This window comes from Otolemur garnettii, unplaced genomic scaffold (genome assembly GCF_000181295.1).
Source record: "Otolemur garnettii isolate 467f Iridium unplaced genomic scaffold, OtoGar3 scaffold00130, whole genome shotgun sequence".
NCBI classification, from domain to species: domain Eukaryota; kingdom Metazoa; phylum Chordata; class Mammalia; order Primates; family Galagidae; genus Otolemur; species Otolemur garnettii.
In genome coordinates this window covers 996,392-1,014,497 of record NW_003852525.1, presented here as the reverse complement: position 1 = coordinate 1,014,497, position 18,106 = coordinate 996,392, and the positions used below count along the sequence as shown (strand labels likewise).

The 18,106-nt window shown below is 39.4% G+C and overlaps 1 protein-coding gene across 5 annotated transcripts in view; it reads right to left on the bottom strand.

Moving 5' to 3' along the window:
* Positions 1-18,106, bottom strand: part of EPHA5 (EPH receptor A5) — a 274,814-nt gene that overhangs the window by 25,010 nt on the left and 231,698 nt on the right. For all 5 annotated transcript variants that reach the window (XM_023518199.1, XM_003798178.1, XM_003798179.1 and 2 more), the window contains 4 exons: positions 17,649-17,774; positions 16,788-16,973; positions 4,015-4,076; positions 1,968-2,177 (listed from right to left, as the gene is read on the bottom strand). In XM_023518199.1, the coding sequence (XP_023373967.1) occupies positions 1,968-2,177; positions 4,015-4,076; positions 16,788-16,973; positions 17,649-17,774 (584 nt within the window). The remainder of the gene's footprint in view (positions 1-1,967; positions 2,178-4,014; positions 4,077-16,787; positions 16,974-17,648; positions 17,775-18,106) is intronic.

The following is an 18,106-nucleotide window of genomic DNA, read 5'->3' as shown; positions in this document are numbered from 1 at the left end:
AAGCCTATATAACCAAATACTTCCTGAATTAGCAAATATATATTGTGTGAGAGAGGTGAATGTTTTGAACACTTTCTTGTAAAAAAACTAATGTCTGGATTCCCATTTTTTTTTTCAGGAAGAGAAGACTTTAATCACATGAAAGGTGGGAGAAAACTGGGATCTACATTGCTGCTTATTAACAAGTGTTTTAGTATATATAGAGAAATGATAATGTGGGGTGGTGGCTGAAATTATTGTGGAGTTGAAATAAAGTTTGAATTGTGGGCTCTTTAGATGTATTACAATGCCATTTGAAGCCTTTCCTGAATCTTACTTTTGTTGATTAAATATTCCTCAACAGGATCACAGGATGAAGCTGAGTTATGCCCAGATTCTCTGTAATGTGTGATCAACTTTTAGAATTGTCCTTGTTGATTATATTAAACTTTAGCCCATCATTTTTCTCCTGGTCTACGGACCATCATATGTGTCATTATAATTATCTGAAGTTCCCTTATCTTCTCATCTCTTACGTTGATTTTCCATAATCGGCCGCCACACCCCATTTCCGAGGACTAGGTATTGTGGTGGGCGAGGAGGGGGTCTCATCACAGGGTCCCTGTCTCTCTCTGACCCTGCAATCCAACCCATTGACACAGACCTTGAAAAAATCTGCTCTTGGTGCTTAACTAAGACTCCAGCCAATCATATTGGCAAAGATTTTCTATAATCTTGGTCTTGGTTAGGCTAAGTTTATTAAAGGTGACTCTAGTCACAGGAGACTTCTTAATTGAGATTTCATGTAATGCAGATCATGGCGGTAACAGTCAGATCTACAAGAGAAAAGGTATCTTGTCAATTAATCTGTTGATCAAGCTGACCTATGACGGACTTTGTTTGTTTATATGAGTTAGTCTCGATCAAGCAACAATGTAAAAAAAAAAAAAAAAGCCTGTAATTTACTTACAATCTATGAAAAATAACTTTCAGCCTAACAGTAGATATAATTTTTATTTGAGTTAAATAAGAAAATAAGCATCTTTGAAGGATGACAAAGATATTTTTCTGTACCAAAGCAAAATTTAATCAAATTAGTGCAAAGAATATAATAATAATCTCTATCTTCAAAAGGGGTTTACGCAATGAGTATATCTAATTTGATGACATGGAAAACATTTAGAATTAAACAATGTCATTTATCATGAGGAATTCCAACTTGAGGAGTTCAATATTATGTCTGTCCATTAAATACTATTGGAGTAATATCTACCATTTTTCATAGAAAAAATTGTAAATTATCTTCCACATCAATCCAATAAGCAATTACTTTGCTGGAGAAGTGTTGACTTAAGCTAATGATGACAATATGCATTGGTAACCAGTTTTCCATACATGTGGGCTTACCCCTTTTCATAGTATTTTAGAAAAGGAAGTAGACATTATCATATTCCATATCATAAATGAAGTTTTTTGAAGAAATAGCTCTTTCCCCCCTTTTAAAACCATAAACAGTAAACTGTCTATCTTGCTATGTTTCTGTATTTATTTTCTGAGTGAAGACAGGAGGGTGCAGAGAGTTCAGCTGCTCCACGATTTCCCACGGACTCACATGTGCATATGTGTGAGGGTCCCATCGACCACACAGACAGTTATTGCTGTTAGTATACAAGATTCTGTTCAACTTTTTCCATTTACATTTAGGTTGTATATGATTTTTACGTGTCTGTGTCCATTCTGAAGTCAATTTCTAATTTTTAGTATCTTTAGGAAAAATGAATTTAAGACTTGGAGCTGAGTAGATTTTTATCTGAGTTTAATGTCCGAATTTGCTGGTACATAGATGAATCACCTGGACTTTTAATTCTCTCACTCCCTGTTCCTGATTTTGCTGGAGCAATGATGTCCTTTTGCCATTTCTTTTAAAATCTTTAAACATTCAATGCCTCTGGTGCAGTGTTTCAGAAATGCATTCCTTCAGATCTTACCCTGGTGGTGTAGGCGGCCTCGGGATCATCTTCCAGCACCCGGGAAAGCCCGAAGTCGGACACTTTGCACACGAGGTTGCTGTTGATTAAGATGTTCCTAGCGGCCAGGTCTCTGTGCACATAGCCCATGTCTGACAGGTGCTGCATTCCCGCGGCGATGCCTCTCAGCATGCCCACGAGCTGGATCACCGTGAACTGCCCGTCATTCTTCTGCAGAGACAATGCCGAAATATCAGCCCAGCCGCAGCAGTCGCTGGGGGAAGTACAGAGGGCTCTTCCTTCAATTCCCACATTAATAACATCCCTCATTAAAATTCATATGCGATTTCTACCTGAGGGAGGATGGGAACTGTTGGAAAAGGCACAGCTGACGTGGTGATGTTTATCTGTCCCCTGTCTGCTGAGAACAGATAAAGGCACTGAGAGCCTTGTCAGATTCCGCTCTGGGATCTTTTCTGCCCTGTGACTCCTTTATTCTCAGTCACGCCGGGAGTCTGTTCATCACCCCAGGCTGCGACCTGCTGTGAGTCAATACTGTACTTTTGGGGGGTGACTTGAACAATGCCGGCTGGCTGGGCATATTCAGGTAAATGTCAAGTGGCCAGAGAGGGCACAGGAACTTCTGCAGCAGCAGAAGGGAGGGGACGACTGGGCAGCAGTGAGGACAAGGTCAGCCGTTCACAGACGTCTCCTGTCTGTCAGGGCACTGAGCTCAACGCCGTCACACAGACCCATAAGGTCCAACCAGTAATTATTCTGAAATGAATTAATCAATACCAAGAGACTAAAGAGCCTGAAGGAATGGATGTGACATTTGGCAACAGAATCTGGAAGAGGCTGGAGATGAGAAAGAAACTCTGGCTCATGAGTGGACCATGAGCCTGTTCACTGCCCACGTCCTTCTTATACTTGCCACCAATGCCATCGCCCACCCCTTGGTGTCATCAGTAGCAGTAGCCCATATAACGAAGTTATGAAAAGCCAGCCTATAGGTTTAGTCAAGGGTGGTACATTGTCTAACACAAGCTATTTCTTTAAAAAGTGAGTTTCCGACATTTAAAATTGGGAGATTTGCACATTAAAAATATATTCCTGAAACCCAGATGATCTGACAATATTGGCTATTGATTATTAAATGACTGATTGATTATTGATTATTATTATTACCGATTTGTCCTTGGTAGAGTGCCCAGCAGGTGAGCTTTTATAGACGCCCGCTGGACACCTGCATAAGGATTTGCAGGAGTCCTTTAGACACTTTTCTATTGCTATTGATTATTAAATGGCTGATTGATTATTGATTATTATTATTACCGATTTGTCCTTGGTAGAGTGCCCAGTAGGTGAGCTTTTATAGATGCCCACTGGACGCCTGCATAAGGATTTGCAGGAGTCCTTTAGACACTTTTCTATTGCTATTGATTATTAAATGGCTGATTGATTATTGATTATTATTACTGATTTGCCCTTGGTAGAGTGCCCAGTAGGTGAGCTTTTATAGATACCCACTGGACACCTGCATAAGGATTTGCAGGAGTCCTTTAGACACTTTTCTATTGGCTATTGATTATTAAGTGGCTGATTGATTATTGATTATTATTACTGATTTGCCCTTGGTATAGTGCCTGGCACGTGAGCTTTTATACATGCCCACTGGACACCTGCATAAGGATTTGCATGAGTCCTTTAGACACTTTTCTCCCTCTGCCTGACATGGTGTCCTTTGAGAAATGTAAGTAGTTCTAAGTTTTTTATCTCCTTTTCCTTTTCTTTTTTCTTTTCTTCTCTTTTTTCTTCTTCCCTTCTTTCATGCCTTTTTAACTATTTTTTTTGTTGTTGTAAATAAACATGTAATTAAAACTGTAGGATAAATCACGTAAGTTTTCTGAAAAGGACAATTTTCACAACAACATTAGTTTTGCAGTATAATTATTGACTCCATAGATTTCTATTCTGTTTATAACTAAAGTTTTGAACTTTTCGATTACACCATCACAGCTAATCTATAAATATCATTTTGAATAACTAAAGTCAGCCCAAATCCTACCTTTAAAAATGTGTCTAATGAGCCATTTTCCATGTACTCGGTCACGATCATCACTGGTTTACCTGGAAGAGAAAACGGAACCATATCAACTGCTGCCTTTGAGTTTTTCATTCTTCTCTACGAAATTCACCCACAGGTATACATTGTGTCCAAATTATACATAGTCATTAATAAAGTATCTCCTTTGAGTAGCAAGAAAATTCCTGACATGATAAGATCCAATTGCAATTGGTGGAGGTTGTGAAAAAAATTTATCAGGAGGTTAATCATAGATTGACCTTAAAGATAAACAGAGTCAGAAGATTGCCAGTATTGGAACTAATTAACGTAGAAAATGCATTTAAAGGTGAATTCTATTTTAATGGATTAATGATACAGTGTATCAAATAATAACCAGCAAGACACTCAGAACATAATTCATTTTTATCACAATTCTAAATAAAAACTTATGGGTACAAGTCAAAGCTGTGAAATGTAGAACATAGATGTTTTGGCACAATAATCAAGTAACTGAGGTGAAAGCTATGATGATTGGTTTGATGTAACCACATCAGATTGTATAAAAAAAAATCAGCACATTGTAACCCACATATGCATGAGTGTATTCATGATCTATGCGTATTTGACTTAATAAAATTTAAAAAAAAAGAAATTCTTCTTCCATGTTTCTTCTTTTTTTCATTCTTCAGTGCTCTTTTCTTTTCTTTTCTTTTTTTTTTTTTTTTTTTTGAGACAGAGTCTCACTATGTTGCCCTTGGTAGAGTGCTGTGGTATCACAGCTCACAGCAACCTCAAACTCTTGGGCTTAAGCGATTCTCTTGCCTCAGCCTCCCAAGTAGCTGTGACTACAGGCGCCTACCACAGTGCCCAGCTATTTTTTTTGTTGCAGTTGTCATTGTTGTTTAGCTGGCCCAGGCTGGGTTCCAACCCGCCACCGTCCCTTGGTACAAGTGGCTGGTGCTATAACCACTGTGCTAAGGGTGTCAAGCCTTCCATGCCCTATTCTAATTCCTGGGCTGTGGTGAACCTTTCCTGAGCACTTGCCATTCTGACGGAAGGAATTTTCTTCCTTTCACATCTGACACTGACCCTGAGGTACAGCCTGGATGTTAACAAGACAGATTCTGGAGCCATGTTCCTTCTTGGCTTTCAAATCTACATCACCCAGTATCTTGTGATCTTGGGCATGTTAATTATCATCTCGGTGGCTCAGTCTTCACATCTCTAAAATCAGGATAGTGATGACACATCTCATAGGGTTACAAAGTGCATCTACCAAGTCACATGGCTATTTAAGGCACCTCGAATCAATGCCTATTACTTAGAATTTTATATATGAGAAAACTATTCTTATTATTTTATAAATTTTCATCAACTTCTTATCCCTGTGTTAACATTCTTGCTAAGTATAAGTTGATGAACAGACTAGATCATATCTTCTATAAAACTGCGATTCTTTACATGTAGTATATATGTAATATGAGATAAAAAGTATAAGATAAGGGCAGCGCCTGTGGCTCAAAGGAGTAGGGCGCCGTCCCCATATACCAGAGGTGGTAGGTTCAAACCCACCCTGGCCAAAAACTGCCAAAAAAAAAAGAAGTACAAGATAAAAAATCTTCTCTATACATGAAAATATCTAAAACATAGTTACTAGATTTATCATTCCACAATAATATATTTGTCCCTCTGTTCTTTAAAAAAAAATATACTACTCAAAATGTAAGTATCAATTTAAAACATTTTGAGTTAAGAAAAAGGAGACCTATGACCTCAAAGTTACTATCTCATAAACCCATTAAGTTTTTATAATATTAAGAGAAACAAGGCCTACACAATTGTGAAACATCTAGGCTTTGTTAAATCATGATTAATTTATGGTGTTCTCTAGAGGGGCATCTGTATTTTACTTGAAAGTTGATTAACTCAGGACATAGAATTAGAGCTTGACTACTTAGACCTATCATATTATCCAGAAGTACAAATATATAGAAAGATTATATATTCATATAAACTTTATATATATATATTCACAAACTATATATACATCAATAAACTTTAGAGAGAGAGAGAAAGTTTGACATTACATATGAAAAACAATTAATGGTGATGAAATAAGATTTTCTATTTCAAGCTCTCTTCAATCTCACTGTTTAGAATAATACAGTAGGAAGTTCTAATTTCTCACTTGGAGGCCACATTTCTTTTAAAGTAACATGACAAGCCCATTACAATTTCCCCTGTCTCCTTCATAGTTTACAAAAGTCAATGCAAAATCTGTCTAAAATAGTTCACATGACACTTGTAGACGACTGCCTTAAGTGAGAATTCATGAGCACAGAGCCAGCCACGTCCTCCAGCCTGAACCTCAGGTGCAGGGGCTCCTGTGATGAAACGGGACTGTTCCTGAGAAGGCAGCACGGCAGAGGCAGAGGGGTGTTCTCGAGAGGGAACCCATCAAGACCAAGCAGGGACCAAGGCTTGGACTTTTTTGTTTATTAAACCAGAAACTGCCAGGAGCTGCAGCTCATGTCTAGTGAACATACTTTGGATGGCATTCCATGTAAAATATCTCTTTCTTGGGGAAATTTGTGTATTAAATTCAACCTCAATTCACTGACGTTACCATTCCCACTGTCAAGAGCGTGCACAGCCGGGCACCTTGTTCGCATTAACTGATACCCACTGGGAAGGGAAAAGTGATTACTTGTTAGGGAGATGGGCAGCTGGCCTTCATCCTGGAAGATCTGCAGCTAGCGTCGCCTCGTTTTAAAAGCCAGACTAATTATTTATGACAGTGGAGGTTGTGATGTCAAAAATAAAAAAGTTGTTTGAGAAATATGATAGGGACCAAAAGCATCTCTCATATTTCACATGATGGGGGAGAGCAATTACCAGGAATGTCTGCAAACAAGTATGATCTTCTCTTCTAGTGTTGACAACAAGAGACACTTCGGGACCCATTTGATTATCTTTCATGCTAAAGTCATTTTAATGCTAATTACATTTAGTTTGGCTTATGTTTTGTCTCACTTCCTGTGAGCCTGCAGGAATGACATGGCAATAATTAACGCGGCTTACTCTAGCCCTTGTAAATTCAATAAAACTGTATAAATCACTTTCCATTATCCTGCTTGAAGTACAGATACAGAGTAAATCTGCCACTAGTTTTGAAAGCATATTATGAAAAATCCATGTAAAAAGAGCTCATAAAGCATGTCAAATCTGATTTTAATTACAGAGTAGTTTTTATATTAATTGATATTATTTATTTAGGGCCTAGCCCAGGCAGAGTCTAAGTAGGACTAGAAGCACATTATTTGTGGAATTCACCCGTATTACTGATAATCATAAAAGAACTCTAATTTACTGATTTATGGAACACCTCCTCTTGACAAGGCACTGTTATAATTAATTTTTATTAAAAATGTATAACCATGATAGCAAAATAAACATTTTTCAGCTAAAGAAAATGAGCCTTTGAAAGAGTCAATACTTTACTTGGTTGACAAGAACAAGTCACATAAGAAGTGAACTTGGGAATTAAATTTATATCAAGCTGAATGTGAAGGCTGCTCCTCATTCTTCCGTACTGTATGGGCTATACATAATCTCAAATATTTACTTGAAGTTTTAATTTCATTTTAAAATCTCATAGATATTCCCTTTTTGTTTCAATACAAACTGTTTGGCAATCATGATTATGTCTCAACCCATTATTCAACCTTGACAGCAAACTGTTAGGAATTAACCTTCTCCGCAGACATACTATTCACGTAAGGTCAATACTTATACATGTGCTCTCAGAAGTCTGTGGTGAACAGAGGGAGGTGGGGACTTGCTGTTCAATGAGTGAAAAATTATGGTTCTACAAGATGAAGATGTTTTGGGCATCCATGCAACCTGGCACTTAGAATTAACGACACTGCACCGGTGACTTAAAATAATTTTAAGGGGCTAGATCTCACGGGGTGTGAGTGTGTGTGTGCGCGTGTGTGCATTTGCCACAATTAAAAAAAAAAGAGTTTGTTTCCTTACTACAGGATTTTTTGGTGCTAACATCCATCACGGGTCTCCAAGAAAGAAGAGAATATTCCCTCCCGGTAATACACATAATTTCCATAAGGTGTCTCAAAGTTAGGTGAGACCAATGTGAGCTGTGTCCTGGACAAGACCCTTGTTAGAAATACAGGGTCTCCGTCCCTGGTTGGATCTTCTGAAACAGATCCTGCATTTCAGCAATATCCCCAGAGGCACACTAAACTGGGCCACACCACGAGAGTTGCAGCTAAATCTGGATGTATTATTTTATTTGCATTCATACCATCTGCCTTTCTGAAACCATTAGATCGTCAACAGGCTCATTCCACTTAGGGCTACCATGGAGCATTTCATTAGAAGCATCGTAATTCACGGGAAAACAAGTGTCCTTGAGTTTCTCTTAGGAACATTTTGTAAGACTTGCAAATGACTAAATGTAACCTTCTGTTCACATTTCAGTGTCTGTAGTTTTATTTCATTACGCCACCCTGCTTGGATTGTGCTCTATTTATTATAGTAACACTTGGAGTCTGTGGAATTACTTCCATTCTCACCCCATGGGAAGGTTGGGATAACACAAATATGTGAATCAATTATGCACGGTTAATGGTCAACCGGGAAATAGGACATCTATGCTTATTACAAAGTGAAAACAAAACAACAACAACAAACAAACAAAAAACTACGAGACAGAATTTAGAGGGGTGCTCAGACATTTTAATTCTGTCAAGCTTCCTGTTTGCAGGCTAGCACATGAGAGCAAATCATTTATAGAATTATATAATTTTCTTTTCTTTTTTATTTTTTTGCAGTTTTTTTTGCTGGGGCTAGGTTTGAACCCTCCACCTCCGGCATATGGGGCTGGCGCCCTACTCCTTTGAGCCACAGGCATGGCCCAAATTATATAATTTTAATTTAGAAAAATACAATAATGTCAAAAGCCCATATAACTTCCCCTGAGACAAGAGCATAAAAATGCAAAATGTCTATTTCCAAAATATCTTTCTTCACTTCAGATTGCTTACAAACTTTCTCATTAAACATTCATTTCTCAAGTTGAGAACAAATTCAGATTTTTCGGACCATAACGAAGGTAGATCATACAATAAGTAATTATGGAATCAGAAATTATTGCCTTTTCAGAGGAGGTGGAGAATCTCAATACGATCAACCTTACAACTTAGTTTTATTACTAATAATAACTTTAAAATACAGTGTTTCATTTATTCACAACCCGTCTATGTGTCAGTAAATCTCTATTTCTATAGTTCTGTATTTCTTTAGGATGACTGAAATGTGGATTCTTTCAGGAGAAGCACTTTAAATATCTTATAACCAACTATGTTTTATTTGTATTTATTAAACCCCTATGTATAACCTAACAAAGGGAAACACGTCCCAAATCAAGGATCTGGCTTCCATTTCTGCTTCAGTTTTTTTTTTTTTCTGAGACAGAGCCTCAAGCTGTCCCCCTGGGTAGAGTGCCATGGCATCACAGCTCACAGCAACCTCCAGCTCCTGGGCTCAAGCGAGTCTCCTGCCTCAGCCTCCCAAGTAGCTGGGACCACAGGCACCCGCCACAACGCCTGGCCATTTTTTTTTTGGTTGCAGCCATCGTTGTTGTTTGGCGGGCCCAGGCTGGGGATTCGAACCCGCCACCTTAGGTGTATGTGGCTGGCGCCTTAGCCACTTGAGCCACAGGCGCCGAGCCTCTGCTTCAGTTTTAACCTTGTTCATTTCTATCACGGCTGACCACCGGTTCATAGAATTTGATTTCTTTTTGTGAAATACAAAAATTCAAACATGTTTGCACCTCAAACACTATTTGCACTTCTCAGGACTAAAGAAAGGTAAATAATCTAACTTTATACGGAACTGTATACAGCTGTAATGGTTAATAGGCATCTCAAATAACACGTCCATAATTGAATGACTGGTGCCCAAGCCTGATCTTGGGCCTCCCAAACTCATTCCTGCAAATTCCTGAATACTCAGGAACAGCGATTTCTAATCACCTCTGGCCCCACCTTTTCCCACCATCCACATCTGTTCCTGTGAGATGGTTTTTAGGCAACTTCTTTCCCATGAGTTTTAATTTTTTTTATTAAAACACTATAATATTATAAACTTTCCTAAGTGAAAATACAATCTATATGATTCTAACTAGCTTAAAATATTTAAATAACTGCAATTTATTCATTCACTATTTTATCTTCATTTATGTCTTTTTAAAAATGTACCTAATGTGTCTCCTCTGCGGCAGACACAAGGGACTTACAAACCCGTCTTAGTTTAAAGGGGAGTAAAATACGCACAGATACAAACTATGACTTAACGTGTCACACGACATGCTAATGGCATTTAGACAGCTGCCCGTGGCTGAAAATCCACACATTCCTGAATTCCTACACATGTGTGCATGGACCTACTAAAGCCCCAAAGAGCAGAAGAATAATGTTTGCCCTCTGAAGCTTGTGTTCTGAAGCTTGAATCCTAATTTACACCAGGGAAGTTTTCCTCCACTCTGCTGTTCACAGCACGGAGGGCCAACCCCATGCCGGGCGGCGGGCACTCAGGATGAAGGAGAGATAAAGCTAAATGAGGCTGATCTGATGAAGGTCACATCTGAATTAAACTTGAAGGTCGAGTAGAAAGCAGAGAGGACGTTCTAGGGTTGAGTGAAGATGTCACCAGGGCAGGGCAAGAATACAGCAGAGGTTTCCAGAAAGAGAAAATGGAAATGTGGCCGTCTAGACCGTATCAGGGTCAGTATCAAAGCACGTGCCTGCTGGGCTTTTTGTTTGCTATTTGGCAATAAAACGGGAAAGCATCGATTTAGCAACATCTGCCAGAAGCCAGTGGGGATGTTGTGAACTAAGGTGGGAAAACGCCAGGTGAGAGGGGGAGTTGGAGACAGTCGGGATGCAGCCTAAGGAGGAGGTGAGCTTTCCCGTCCAAGGTGGAGCCAGCGATGTGTGTGAAAGACAGTTATAAATTCATATAATAAGCCAGAATTGCATAGTGATCACTCATTGTCATGTCCTCAAATACAGAAAAAAAGATAATTCTCCGTTATCCCAATGGTTTGTTTAAATTTACTAATTTTCCAGGAGAACTAAGATTATTCTTCAGAGAGCAACACTGCTGTACATAAGTCTAAGACTTGATAGAAATTCTCTGTTACTCAGTTTAGATGACAACGTTTCAGTTGGTATAAAAAGAAATCTTAGAGCTAAGGATGCTGAAATGGGACAATTACAACTTTTTTCTCTATTTATTTTTTTTCTTTTTTTTGCAGTTTTTGGCCAGGGTGGGGTTTGAACCCACCACCTCTGGCATATGGGGCTGGCGCCCTACTCCTTTTAGCCACAGGCACCGCCCGATTTTTTTCTCTTTTTAATCTTTTTCCTGAATGTCATTAAATAGTCAGCGCTGGCACCGTGTCTGTTACACCAAGGTGTCTTGCGTTGCAAATGAGTCCATTAAGCTGAGACCTGCAGCTTTTTACGTCATCTGTCATCAAAGCGCCCTAGAATCAATGTACACATGATGGTTGGTACAGCTCAGCAGTGCCGCAGACCTCTCCCCGTGTATAGATACGTATTTGTGAGTGTGAGAGAGATATGGGTCCTGTTTCACGATAATCACAAAAGGAATTTGGGGTGGGGGCTGAAGCTGCTGGCATCAAGGCACTGATGGAAAGAAGACTCACAATGGCACCAACCCTACGGGAGCTACTTCAAACTCCCCACCTCAGCTCCAATCAGAAAAATCACGAGATCTAGTTGCACTGATGTCTCATTATCTGTGTGCTGCAGGTTGAGAATAATTGCTAAATAAATTAGCGTCAGACCAGAGAGCATGAAATGAAGGAGACCAAGGAAGTGAGCTGCAACATGGTAAATTAAAAACAAGTTGAAGGCTTCCTAAGTTGAACAATAGAACCTATAAGTGCAAAGGGGAAATTCAGTTTTAGCTTCTATCGAATGAAAAGTGAAGGTAAAGAAATATTTTCATAAGAAGTATCTACATTCTTCTTTACATACACATGTGGCCTCCTGGTGGGCAACATTATTGAAAAGCAGATGGAGACTTTACCTCTTTCATGTTTACATGGATGGAGCTGGAACATACTCTTCTAACAGAGTATCTCAAGAATGGAAGAAAAAGTATCCAGTGTATTCAGCCCTACTATGAAACCAATTTGTAGCTTTCATATGAAAGCTATAACCCAGTTATAGCCCAAGAAGAAGGGGAAAGGAGAAGGGGGGGGAGGATGGGTGGAAGGAGGGTAATTGGTGGGACCCTACAGTGCATCTTACAAGGGTACATGTTAAATTTACTAGGTGTAGAATATAAATGTCTTCACACAATAACTAAGAAAATACCGTGAAGGCTATGTTAACCAGTTTGATGAAAGTATTTCAAATTGTATATAAAACCAACCAGTTTGATGAAAGTATTTCAAATTGTATATAAAACCAGCACATTGTACCCCAAGATTGCATGAATGTACACAGCTATAATTTGATTTTAAAAATTCATTTAAAAAATATTCGATTTGGGGGTTGGAAATTTAAAACTATCTTCCCAGCTCCGGTGCCATTTTTTTTAGATTAGAATTCATAGACTTTGGTATGAGTCTTTTGTGGATATTGAAAAATAAAGGTTTCAGTGCATATAAAATACATGGAATTTAGTTGCATCAGTAAAAGGAGTTGTCTTTGTTTATCTCAGTCTGAACTTGTGCAATATATCCAGGGTCTGTAAACGTACGGAAGTGTTAATTCTAATAATGCCTGTTGTCTGCTTCTATGTGGTACATTTGCTTCAACAGATAAAAATAAACACAGTAATATAATTACACCTGCTATTTTGTTCACACGCACACCAGCCCCCTCACATGTGTGATGCAGGCAATCTCTTCATCTCCATGAGAAGCTAAACTCTTCTTTCCCTTTTTCTGTGACACTGAGGCTCAAAGAGTTTAAGAAGGGTGACTTTGGGTGGGCATAGGTCAGGCACGATCTGCTTGCATAAATATTTAGGCCATGGGGACATGATCTGTATTTTCAGGGAGCATACAGTTTTTGTTTTTGGCTAGTGAGGTGAAAAACAGGTGTGAAAGATAAAAGAGGTAAAGTCTCCATTTTTTCTTTTTTGGCCAGTGCTGGGTTTGAATCCACCACCTCTGGTACATGGGGCCAGTGCCCTACTAGTTTGAGCCACAGGTGCTGCCCAAGCCTCCTTTTTCTTTTTTTTTAAATGAAGTTCTCCAATTTGTACGAATAATCAACACATTGAATCCCACAATGGCATAAATGTATTCATGATCTATGTACAAATGACTTCACAACAACAACAACAACGAAAGACATGAAAGAAACAAAATTAAGTGGAATATTAGAATACAACTTTTGGATCAAATGAAGGAACATCACAGACTGTGCAAAAACTTCCACATAATCCGTTTTGAAAGGAGAGGCAAGTTCAGGACACAGTGGTGAGCGATGGTTTCACGGAGTGGAAGGAATTTGAGGAGAGTTTTGAAGAGCTTGAAAAGGCAGCGGGCCTGAGGGGGTAAGTTTCCCAGGAAGAGGTGATTCAGGTGGGGTGAAATGGAGGGAGGTTAAGTGGACTAAGAATTAATCGGGTGGAAGAGTTCAGATCATAGGAAGACGGATAAAGGGTAAGTTATGACGTTGTATTTACTAAGCTCTCACTCTGTCATGTCTTTTCTAAACGACACTTGTATTAATCCCTGTCCTCTCCCCAATAACCCTGTGAGGCATCCTCACCACACACCACGATGTACAAGCTGAGGTTCTGGCTGTTTAATTGCTTGACTAAGTTGTTCAAAGTCACGCAGTCATTTATGGCAGAACCAACATTCAAATCTGGTTTCTGGACCCGTAGTCCCGTGTGAAGACTGTGTGGCCTGCCCTGTTGTGAGATGACGGTCACCCTGGTCGGACACTGTCATCTCGACTTCCTGCAGGGGACAGGCCAGCTGCCTACAGAGCTTCACGTTCACTCTGGGAATGGGAGTCGCACTCAGAGTTTACGTTCATGGAGCTGAATTTGGCAGCCATATGAAGGAGGAGATGAGGTGATGACATTCATCCACCGTCCTTGCTCTTGCTCCCAATCCTACATCGGGAACTGTGTTTACAGGAGATAACCCTCTGCCTAGCCGGTCGTCCCCTCAGTCTTTGTTAACGATTCTTTTCCCACAATACCTAGAACCACATGTTATCACCAATGTCCTGTCAAAGTCCTTCTGCTTAGATAAAAAAGTCACATTCAAGTTCTGATTTTATTTTTCACAGCAGATTCTCTAAGTTTCAAGGATTCAATAATTTCACACATTGGTCAAAGGAAACAATTGTTGAAAAACACATTTTTTTTTTCTTTTATCCTTTTCATTGCCTGCCTCATTCTTGTTTCTACCTCCTGCCTGTAGCAACTCGGATTTTCTCAAAAGACCTTGGAGATCCCTTTTCACTTCAGCAATGCCCTGCCTGGGCTGCCATAAAGGAGAGAATAATCCACGGGCCTGGACTTAATAGGAGGAAGAAACACATCTTAAGTTGTGAAGAAGCCCAGGGGTCTGCGAGTTATCTTATTCCTTTGCTGCATGCCTCCATGAGCATCTTTACAGAGATGTGTATCTCTTTGACCTATGGAGAAAAATAATCCCCCAGAAATTCAGGCTGAGTCAAAATTCCCGTCTTCTTCATGGAATCTTTCTCTAGAACTCATGAGAGGGCATTGCCTTCTCAGCTATGACTGATCGCAAATGAATTATGAGTTAGAAATTGGCCTGTTACATCACAGGTAATTATTTTGTTTTCTTCACATCTCTTTATTGTAAAAATGTTTTGTTGTTTTTGTGTTTTTGTGTTGCTTTTTGTAATTAAAATCCAATCAGCATACGTGGATATACAATCAATTAAATAAGCACATTTATTGAATACAACACATTGCTGGCACGTATGCTTGGCATATATAATTTAGAATTTGATTAATAAAAAGTGAAGTCAAACAACTTCACTGAAATAGAGTCTGGAAAATAATCCCTGCCAAAATTGTTACATAATTTTACTGAGCGGTATGTAGGACATAAAAGATAAGGAATCAGAACAGTGCACCAAGAGAAAGTGAAGGTCTCGATTACGTGCCACTTAAATACTCCTTGGGGTGAATGAAAAATGTTTAAAATCCTTTTATGTGGGGGCTTACCACAAAAACACATTTACAAGACAAACAAACTAAAACAGATGTGAAAGTTTAGATATTTTTTAATAAAACACTAGATTTGCTTTATAGATCTTCCTCTTTCTTCTGTTGTAGAACAATTAAAATATCTTTTATAAGGCTCGGCACGCGTAGCCCAGTGGTTATGGTGCCAGCCTCATACACTGAGGCTGGTGGGTTCAAACCCAGCTGGGGTCTGCTAAACAAGGACAATTGCAACCAAAAAAATAGCCAGGCATTGTGGTGGGTGCCTGTGGTCCTAGCTACTTGGGAGATTGAGGCAAGAGAATCTCTTAAGCCCAGGAGTTTGAGGTTGCTGTGAGCTGTGACACTACAGCACTCTATAGAGGGCGAAATAGTGAGATTGTTTCAAAAAAAAGAAAAAAAAGAAAAGAATTAAAGAAAGTGGATCTGCTTAAAAGGTGATATTTCAATTTTTATAGCAATTCCATTAAACGTTAAACTGTAATACTTCAATCAAAACTTTGAAGTTAATATTCCATCAGGGTAAAAGCTGAAAGGGACGTAGAAAACAGATGTTGGTCACTTCACTGCCTTTTACTTGGTCGTTTGATTTTTATGTTCTATTTAAGTGTATTACAGGAGGACAAGCAGTTTTGCTACATAAATTATCTTTGTGCAGTTTAAGTCGAAGCTGTAAGTGTGTCCCTCCTCCAGAGAGTGTGCACTGCGACCCTCAGGTGTGAATTCACCATTCTCTCCTCCATCCTACCTGCCAGCTTTCCACCGTACTGATTCATTCATCTGGATACATTTCTTTTTTATGGGACACAAGTCATAGTCAATGGGTTAATAGATGTGTTTTGAAAAAAATAAATAAATAAAAATTCAGGTTCCTTGTTGACTGGCTCTGAGAAAAATATACTAAAACGGGGGGGAAAATATTGACGTCACAGAAACTAATTTATCACAATGGTTTGTTTCTCTCTAAAGTTAGGCATCACCTAGACAGATGCTCATGATGTGCAGATACACATGCACAGTGTGCCCGCACATACACATGCACAGTGTGCCCATGCATACACACATACACACACAGTGTGCCCACACATACACACGCACAGTGTGCCTGCCCATTCACACGCACAGTGTGCCTGCACATAAACACAGTGTGCCACACATACACACGCATAGTCTGCCTGCACATACACACACACAGTGTGCCCACACATACGCAGTGTGCCCGCACATTCACACGCACTGTGTGCCTGCCCATTCACATGCACAGTGTGCCTGCACATAAACACAGTGTGCCACACATACACACGCATAGTCTGCCTGCACATACACACGCACAGTGTGCCCACACATACGCACAGTGTGCCCGTACATACGCACAGTGTGCCTGCACATTCACATGCACAGTGTGCCCGCAAATACACACAGTGTGTCCGCACATACATACAGTGTGCCCACACACACACACACACATCCTGCCCGTGTAGCGCACTCACTTTTGGTCACGACGCCTTCTAAGTGAATGATGTTAGGATGATCGAACTGTCCCATGATACTGGCTTCGCCCAGGAAGTCTCTGCGCTGCTTCTCTGTGTAGCCCACTTTGAGGGTTTTGATGGCCACGGGTAATTCTCTTTTTCCCGGTAACTTCAAACGTCCACTACAAACTTCACCAAATTCACCTTGTGATAAAGATAGGGAAAATGTACAAACTCATTTGCAATTCTTACTCTAATAATGCTCTCTGAGAATATTAAAGCAGACCAAAAAAAAAAAAATAGCCAAAAAGGGGAGTGTAAACTTCATTATCGATGTTCATAAAAATAAAAGGTATGTTTGGAAAAATCATCTGCCCAAGATCCTAAAACATTTTTGGGGTTATTAGCTCCATCCATCTCACCTACAAAAAGCTTAATGAAAGCATAAGAAATAAAAGAAAAGCAACTGACTAAAACATACATTTTCTTGTTTCTCTTTCTACTCTAGTAGTATAATTAATAAGAAGAGAAAAGAACAAAGGTCATAGTCAGACAAAAATAAAAAAAAATAAGGCAGAGATGAATTATGTAAATACTTCAGGGTATTACAAATTCTCTCTATACATGTAGTAAATGGTGACATATTATCTATTTGAAAATAGAACTTTTGTCAGTTTCTTATTCCATAAACCAGACATTTGCTGGTTTAAGCATGAGCCACATGGAAAGTTGCATTAAAATGTGATCAATTATACCCCACTTTGAAAGCTAGTCAATTCCAAGGGATGAAAGGCATTCTGTGTTGGATCAGCCCTGAGATACATCACATGTGATAGCGCAGGCAGAAGTTCAAAGTCAGAATCACGGGCCTTGCCGCACCTGCTCCGATGACTCTCTCGATGGTGATGCCAGAGGCTTCTATCTCCTTGGCAAACTCATGGACAGCTTGGTTGGGATCTTCATAGGTGTGGGGATCAATGTAGGTTCTTACTCCCGGCAGCTTAACTGCAAAAATAATTGTGCATTAAAATAGAAGTGCTTGTGATGGATAAGTAAAGTTATAAACATTATTAACATGCTACCCTGGCTTAAATCTCTAGTTCCTGGAAGTAGCTGAGCTACAAGGACAGGCCCCCTTCTGAGTCGGGAGAGGCAGGTGTTTCAGCAACGGCACTTCTGTATTTTAGACAGCTGCACCCCACGAGAAATGCATGAAAGATGACAGATCGGAGGAGAGACAACTGGACAATAAATGGTGAGCGGGTCATTCATGGGTGTGCATTCTGTTCCACTTAGAAATATAATCATAGATTTTCAACTGAACAAAAATAATCCGC